This window comes from Nothoprocta perdicaria, unplaced genomic scaffold (assembly GCF_003342845.1).
Source record: "Nothoprocta perdicaria isolate Ctin4 unplaced genomic scaffold, notPer1 scaffold_150, whole genome shotgun sequence".
NCBI classification, from domain to species: domain Eukaryota; kingdom Metazoa; phylum Chordata; class Aves; order Tinamiformes; family Tinamidae; genus Nothoprocta; species Nothoprocta perdicaria.
In genome coordinates, this window is record NW_020454650.1 from 1,310,914 (window position 1) to 1,319,338 (window position 8,425).

Genomic DNA, 8,425 nt, shown 5'->3' on the forward strand with positions numbered 1-8,425 from the left:
CTTGACGGACTCATGCTTTTGGGAATGCCCACATGTTTGGGAAGACCTAGGGTGGGAATGRGATCATGTAGTCATCTTCTCTCTGCTTTCAGATATAGGACCCTATTCAATGGAGATCAAGWCAGAAGAATATTCATCTGGAGAAGTCTTGTCTCACTTCATATCTGAGATGATTTATTTTATTTTTGCCTCTTTCCACTCCTCCATTTCTATGGCTCACTTTGTGTGTTTTAGTCTATACAGAAGAATTTTRCCGTTCCTAGATGACATAATTTTGGTCACATACAACAGGACACTGGTCTCACAGATTGCAAATACCTTCTTTGCAGAGAATGGCAAACCAATCGCAGTCACCTCCTCTCCAAAGTAGGCCAAATATGGCACTGTTAAAACTGCAAAAACAGCCTGCTTAGAGAAGCAGATTAATGTTTACTTGTGGAGGGGAAAATAAATATTTTTTTTCCGGAGGGGGTATGCTTTAAGGTAGGTTTAGTGCAAGCACAGTGCAGTTTTTGCTGTAAAAAATGAAACTCATAGGTCAGCCGCAGAGAAGGGTGTAACCCTAGATTTTGTTCTATTTTGGCAAAATATTTCCAGCACCTGATTAGTGCATCAAACCAAGTACATCTCTGTCATTGATATGTGGGCTAAATAAGGAGTTCAAAAAATCATCTCCGACTTGTGCGCTAGATTAAACATCCAGATGCTAAAAAAGGCATCAGAATTGATAGATTCTTTTATTTTCCCACTCGCATTAAACCTGTAAGTTTTACGTTTTCAAGTTGTCTTAGTGAACATGAAAGAAATATATATTTGTGAGGGAAGGAGAGACTCAGTCTCCTTATTATGGGAGCTGGAGGGAAATGCCAAGTYGCTGCACGATGCGTGCTAGAATCCCAAGAGCTGACCCGGCTGTCATCTTAGGTTTGGTTTGAAATTAATTAACCACGGACAGCATTAAGCATGGAAGCAAACGGAGCGATTTAGCAGGCAGTAATTTGCCTAGAAAATTTACAACGTTCACACAATAGTCTGGCTTCTGTTYCCACTGATGCGAGCGAAAATGCCATTGTTATCAGTGACACGTAATAAGTGACATACGGCAGAAAAGTAATTAATGGGATTAATAACAACCACTCATGGTCTACTCCAATGGTTTTTCTGTCCAGGGSCCTTTGGAAAATGGAGCTGTCTGTGCAAAACAGATGGGTGAAGCTGTGCCCGCTCCTTTGCTCCTAAGGAGAGCTAAGCTAGGCCCAGTTAAGGTCCTGAGGGCCCTCATTCATTAGCAAGAAATCCCGGGATGTTGCGGTACCSGGAATCAGAGGGCTTGTCCATGGGCACTGCCACCTGGCAGGCGGAGGTGGCTGTGAGCCTCAGAGGCACCGTGTGCGCTGCATGAAGGCAAATCCCGCTCCGTGGAAATCCCCGTCGTCTTCCAGAGACGCTTCCTGAAAGCCGTCGCTGTGCGAGGCCCAGCCCGGGGGCTTTTCCCCTGGGAGGACTTGCTCGCACYGCGGATTGGGAGGACAGGGAGAAGTGAAAGCCCAAGTGTCCCCGGGAGCCCCCAGGGCGCAAGTGCCACCAACGGGACAAACAGATTTATCCTCTGACAGTTCAAGAAGGGCTGAAGCTCGGAGAAAGTGACGGGAGGCCTGATGGAAAAGAGCGCAAGATCGCCGCAAATTCAAACAACTCATTGCTTCAGAATAATTTTTAACATGCCCCTGATGCTTTCTGGAAAGGTAGATTAAGCAGCCTGCAAGGAGGCTTTGGACTCTCTAAACCAACACAAAATGGCCCTGACTTGTGTAGGAGCTGCCTTCAGAACTGCAGTTCTAACGCCAGTAGTAGAGATCACTGCCTTTGGAAATCACTGCTGCCTCTCAAGGATGGGATGAGCAGAGAAAGTGGTTAAAGCACTAAAAATTTGAAGATATCTGGTAATAATAGTGCAAAATAGAGTAAGAAATACCTGGGCAAGGGCCAAGGCTCCTGCTGCTCCCAGGGGAAGGTGCCCTCAGTGCTGCGGAGCACGGCCATGGCACCAGGCCCATGTGCGGATGTTTCTTTGCTCTGGAACAGCGTCCAGGAGAGAAAGACATTATTTGTCYAGAACGTGAAATGCAAAATGGAGAGGACAAGGACAGCTGCATCTCGTATTCAGACAAAAAACACATCRAATAAACCGGGGAAAGGAGCGTTTGGGGGTTGATGGCACCTGCCTGATGGCAGAGGATACTTGGGGGGTTCCCCAATAGTTAGGGAATATTTGCTGTAGTGGAAAGAGTCTCTGCATACGCAGAGAGTCGTGCCCATCTCTCACTCTGTGACCTGTGCACCGCCTCGGMCCCGTGCTAGCTAAGGCTCTAGGGGTAAGAGAGATAAAGATTCCTCATTTCTTAAGAGATCATATCCAAAGTATAGATACCTCATACAAATCTGCACGTTTTTTCAGGAAGAGTTTCAGGATTATGAGTAATACAGAAGATATGCAGAAACCTGGAAGATGTAAGAGATGTAACAGAGAACTCTGCCTCYTCTCCACTCAGCCCTGCAGCTCCCCTGCTACCAGAGCTGAGGCCATCAGGCCAAACAACATTTGAGCCCAACACAAAACCTGGTCTGAACCGATATTACCTTGGTAGGCAGAGCTGAACCTGAGCTGCAGTTTTTAAATTCTCTTAAAGCTTGAGACAAAGCAGCATCAGTCACAGCTGAACGGCATCCAGCACTTGCACAAAAAACACGGTGTTTTGACTTCCTGTAGAGAAGGGAATTTAAATCTTTGCAAATTTGCATGCTAGCCTGCCAGGAAGAAGACACACCATGTGCAAGTTCATGTATTTATTGTTCATGTATTTATTATAAATTCTCTTTGCTTCCCACTTCAAGATTTTTCCTGCTACACTCCTTCCCGTTGCTTGTCACATGAGATGTGACAATCCCCCCAATTTCTGGGGCAGGAATAAAGACCTTGGCTCTTTACCCTGAAGGTGCCAAACTTTGATTTTGCTCCAGTCACGGAGATGAGGTAGCCAGGCTCTGGTCAGCTGGATTTAAGCCTCAGGAGGTGTTAGCTGTGCTGGAGTAAGGGCTTGGAGCAGTTGGGTGCCAGTGAGAGCTCAGCACCACCTCTTGCTGCCTCCTCGGCCTCTCCTGCTGACACTCCTAGGCCCTGGAGGGTCCTGTTCTTATCCCGGGATTTACTTCCCCCCTGGTTAAAGGGTGTTCTTGGCGGGATGCAGCCAGGCCGGGAGCAGCCTGCAATTTGCCCCGCGCTAACCCACACATGTGAGCAGCAAAGCGCGAGGAGGGGAGGTCTCCCCTTCGCTCTTGAAATAGCTTACCAGGAAAACAGCAAAAAGACAAAAAAGAAAAGAAAAAAAAAAAAAAAGAGAGAGAAGATTGCCATCTGTGTTTGAAACACCTAAACCATGCAAACCACAGAAAAAACAGGCCGCCCCAGGTTTAGTTAGGCTGGGGTCCTGCGAGCCCACACCCACCGCAGCCTACAAAAAGGCCACAGCTGAAGCAGTGCTGCAGAGAGCAGCAGCCCGTGCGGCGGCGGGAGCCGGAGCTGGACCCACGTCCCTGCGCCCGGGCCGGTGAGTGCCAGCGCCCTGCTCGGGCTGCCCGAGGCCCGGCCCTGCTTGCTTTCCCTGTGCGCCTTCCCTGGGAGGAAAAACACCTCACACACGGTCTTATTTAGTTGCAAAAAGAGCTCACGTATCAGTAAAGTCACCCCTTTACTGTGACTTTTTTTCTTCCCTGTTGCAATTCAAGGTGGGTCTGAGGAGCAAAAAGCAATGCCCAAACTTGGCRCCTTTGGGCAGATTTTGCCATCCTGTTCTGGGAAGCGGTGCCGGAGGCTCCCCGCTGCCGGGATGGCGGCTCTAGCCGCACTCACCACTCACTTGTAGGTGACAGTCTCAGTCCCAGGGGGTGGTTTCGGCACGGGGGAGGCTGGGGCAGTTCTCGCAGCTACGGTGCTCGTGGGAGAGTTGGGCTCCCCGAGGGGTTTTTGAGCAAACGAAATTTGGCAGACAGAGCTCGTGGGGTTTGGCACTGCCCCGTGGCTGGGAAGGGGCAGCCAGGCACTTGATTCACTGATTCCTGAAACCACGTCCTTCCCCAAAGATAAGTGGAAAGACAGCAGATCCATTCCCATCAGTTCACCATCCCTTGCTGTCTCTCAGCTTCCCCCGCTTTCCCTGGACTCACAAATATCCTGCACATGCCGCGTTCCCATGGCTGTGATTGACTGCTCTTTGTTCCCACATCCTGGGATTCACCTGTGGCACGTCTGGTTTACCAGCCGGCTTTGGGCATTCCCTTCAGCCCACTCACGTATTTTTGCTGGTGTARCTTCTGAGTAGAGTTTGGCTGGCTGCTTTCCCTGGGTTGTTTGCCTCAARASGAAGGCAAAYGAAATTACGCTGTGAATGTTGCATRTTCCAAATTCAACCACTATGCAGAGCGGACAGCTGAAAGCTGAATAGTACATTTAGAGCTGTACTTGAAACTTCAGGGAYCCACATAATTCTGCATATAGCTTTTATTTTGATAGAAAATCTAAGCATTAATAGAGCACATACTATGACTGGTTTCATTTGCTTAATCTGTTCTCTGACTAGACTAATGCTTTTATTACAAAGGTTGCAGACTTCACTCCTTAATAATTCATATTCACTAAAATTGCTTCAAGAAGAGGAAAAAATGGAAGGATTAGTCCCCAAAGTGGTGCCTTTGGAACAAAATCATTTCTGAATGGGTGAAAACAACTCCTCAAAAAGATCTTTTACTGGATTCAAAGACACTGCAGCCATTTGCTGCAAACATTCGCTTCGGCCCCCATAGTGAGCAAAGGGGTACAAGGCAATTCAGGCCAGAGGGGACCCAAACACAAGTGCAACTCTACAAACACATCCCCTGTCCCTAAAAGCAGCTGCTTCCAGGACCCTGGCTTTGCCGGTGAACTTGCTCACGGGGTTAGCGAAGGGTAAGGAGGTGACTGAATGCTGGATTAATTCGTACCTCGAATCACGTTGTGGGAAGGTGTTTTTAGTCAGCGCACGTGAGAAACTGAAGGGAAACCAGAGCGTGAACGTTGGCCGTTTCCCCTTGGAAGAGGCTGCGTTTGGTGCAGCTGCCGCCGCGGTGGGAGGCCGGGCTTCGCGCGGCCGCCTCGCGCTTGCTTGACCCGTTTGCTGGAACGCGGGACGTGGGAGAGCCCAGATCCCGCTCCAGAGAGCGGCGCCAGCGCCGGGCTGCTCGCCCGCTCGCCTGGCAGGGCTGCCTAGGCTGCTGGCGGGTTTTACTGCAGCGTAGAGATCTGCTTTGTTGGCCAGCAGGGACCGACACAGCAGTTAAACGCAAAGATGGGACAGAGATGTTGCAGACAGGACAGAGCAGATGGAAAAATCAGTCATATGGAGGATGCAAGTGTTCGAAAACTGCAAAGTCCCACTAGAAAAGGCAGGTGCTTTTCCTTGTTAGCTGTTAGACAATTTGAGAGATACTTTGGTTATTCTCAATGATCTTTTCGAAGTGTTGGTGCTTTCACATGACTTTCTTTTTTAAYGTGTGCACTGGGGACTCTACATCTTATTAAAAGTGAAATCGCAGCAAGCAAAAGTGACTGCAGCAAGTCAAAGGACTTGATCAGCACAGCAGAGAGAAGATGCTGAAGATCATGGCCTTAAGTGTAAACTTGAATGCGTTAAGGATATTTTCTGCCAGTCTCTTAGCAAAATGGAAACATCTAAGAAACTCAGAGTAGTGACATGACTTAGTTTGGTTCRTTCTTCAACCTCTCAGCCTCATTTCAAAGGGACGGGTCCAGGCTTGGAGCTGACACCAAGGTTTGCTTCAGAAAGTTTGCTGTGAGACCTCCTGTTGTTTCTCATTGCAAAAGCCTCAAGCTTATAGTTCTGTTTCCAAACCRTTTCAAATCACTGTCTTTCCCTCCCTCTTCTCTCTCCAGGTTACTGTGCCTTCCTCAAGACTGAGTCAAGGCTGCCTGAATATGGCATTTCCCAGCGCGGTGAGTATTCGGCCACAAACTGAGGCACCAGAAGTTCCACAGGAACTTAAGGAAAAACTACTTGACAGTGAGGGTGACAGAGCCCTGGCACAGGCTGCCCAGAGAGGTTGTGGAGTCTCCTTCTTTGGAGATCTTTAAAACCCGCTTGGACGCAGCCCTGTGCCACGTGCTCTGGGTGACCCTGMGTGAGCAAYGGGGTTGGACTMGATGATCTCTGAGGTCCCTTCCAACCTTAAGCGTTCTGCGATTCTGATTCTATGCGCTTGTGCTGCTGTGCAATCTTCCTATTTTCCCTCTCCCTCTTTTAGCCCTCYCCAGGTCTCTAGCTCTCTTGGGCCAACAGTGCCGTTCTGCCTGTGCAGTAACTCCAAGCCTCTTCCCCGCCTCTTTCCAAGGCTACGGGACGATGGGTGGGACGATGGGATTTGTCACGTGTGTCCAGCCGCCAAGGCAGCAGCGGTGCCAATGTTGTGACACGGGGAGGACTGTCACCACCGGCCACCGTGAGCTGGGCTGGAGCAGGGCACAGCTCTTGGGCTGGGGGGTTTGTTACTCAGCAGACCCAGAGCTGTGGATGAGTGTAAGTAGTAGCCATCACAGTAAGGGCACGAAGGCATCCAGCTCCACGTGCTTAACTGCTAGGCACAGCTCAAGCAGYTGAAATGCAGTGCTTTTTACCAGGAGCCTTTTTGCTTCTCTATCTGAAAAAGGATGTGCTGTGGATMTTAAATTACACCTGATGGAGAGGGTCAAATTTATGCTTTTCTGAGCCACCTCTTCCACACAAGTTTATCAGATGCTCCCTTRCAGGTCACCCACCATGACAGGACCAGCCTGGATTATTACAAGAACGATAGCACGGAGATGTCTCTGGCTGGACACGTTTTAAACGACACTGACCTCACGTGCGACAAGAGGCAGGTCAGGCAGTTCGCCAGAGCTTTCCTGCCGGTGTTTTTCTGGCTCATCTTCTCTGTGGGCAYGGTGGGAAATGCATTGGTCGTGCTGGTCTACTGCAAATACCGCTTCAGGAAGAGCATGACGGACCGGTACCTGCTGCACTTGGCCATCGCTGATCTGCTCCTGCTTTTCACCCTCCCTTTCTGGGCCAAAGCCGCCTCTGACGGCTGGATATTTAAGAGCTTCATGTGCAAAATCGTCAACAGCATGTATAAGATCAACTTCTACGGCTGCACCTTGTTTCTCATGTGTATCAGTTTCGACAGGTACATCACTGTTGTCCAGGCCGCAAAAGCTAAAAATTCTAAGCAGAAAAGGCTCCTGCACAGCAAACTCGTGTGCCTGGCAGTCTGGCTGACCTCTGTGAGCCTGTGCATCCCGGAAATCGTGTACAGCGAGATCAGGCAAGTTGGCGACGTGACGGCCTGTAAAATGACCTACCCGCCCACCATCAACAGGACCTTCCGACTCACTGTCCTGGCCCTGAAAATCACGATAGGCTTCTTCCTCCCGCTCCTTGTCATGGTGATTTGTTACACCCTTATCATCCACACCCTCCTTCAAGCCAAAAGATCCCAAAAGCAGAAGTCGCTGAAGATCATCACGGCCATCGTCACCGCTTTCCTGCTCTCCCAGTTCCCCTACAACAGCGTTCTGCTCGTCAAGACCCTGCACACGTACACCCGCGCCCCGTACAGCTGCCAGGCCGCCGACCGCATGGACATCGGGCTGCAGGTCACGCAGGGCATCGCCTTCCTGCACAGCTGCCTCAACCCCGTGCTCTACGTCTTTGCGGGCGAGCGGTTCCGCCGGGCGCTGTGCGGGATCGCGCGGCGCCTCGCGCGCTGCCCGGCCCGCGGCCTCGAGCAGGGCTCCTCCGCCTACGACAGCCAGGAGCGCAGCTCCAACTGGTCCTTCGCCATGCTGGGCGGGCGGCGCGTGAGGAGCTCCCTCACCCTCAGCACCCACCTCAACGCCTCCGTGGTGCCCAACTCGTGCCAGGGCCTCATGTGAGCTGCTGCCCGCCGCTCCCGGCGCCAGCCCCTGGGCACCACGCGGGTACCCCGAAGGATCCTGCTGGGGGTATCAGTCATGTAGCTCCAAGGACCTCTCAGTTGGGGCACACCAGCTGTGTACCCCAAAGGCTCTCTCAGGGGAAGGACTCGGTTTTACAGCGAGCCTCCTGCCAGCGCCAATGGGAGCACGGCTGCTCGCACAGCCCAGGCTGTGGGGGGCCTGGCAGGTCCCTTTTCCTGCATTCCCAGCCCAAGGAAGTGAAACCTTGAGCATGAAGCAAATGGAGAGACGCTTGTTGCTTGCAGAACTGACAGGATTGAAGCGGGTTGTGACACCTGTAAATACCCAGAACATCTGTGGCTTGAACCACAGCCTGAACCAACAGGGTGGCTGGTGAGCCCG

At 51.0% G+C, this 8,425-nt stretch overlaps 1 protein-coding gene across 1 annotated transcript; it reads left to right on the forward strand.

The window, feature by feature from the left end:
- The first annotated feature begins 1,303 nt into the window (after positions 1–1,303).
- Positions 1,304–8,020, forward strand: CCR9 (C-C motif chemokine receptor 9). The gene is made up of 3 exons (XM_026034839.1): positions 1,304–1,369; positions 5,987–6,046; positions 6,857–8,020. Exons 1-3 carry the CDS (start codon positions 1,304–1,306, stop codon positions 8,018–8,020), a joined length of 1,290 nt encoding a protein of 429 aa, XP_025890624.1.
- Positions 8,021–8,425: the final 405 nt, after the last annotated feature.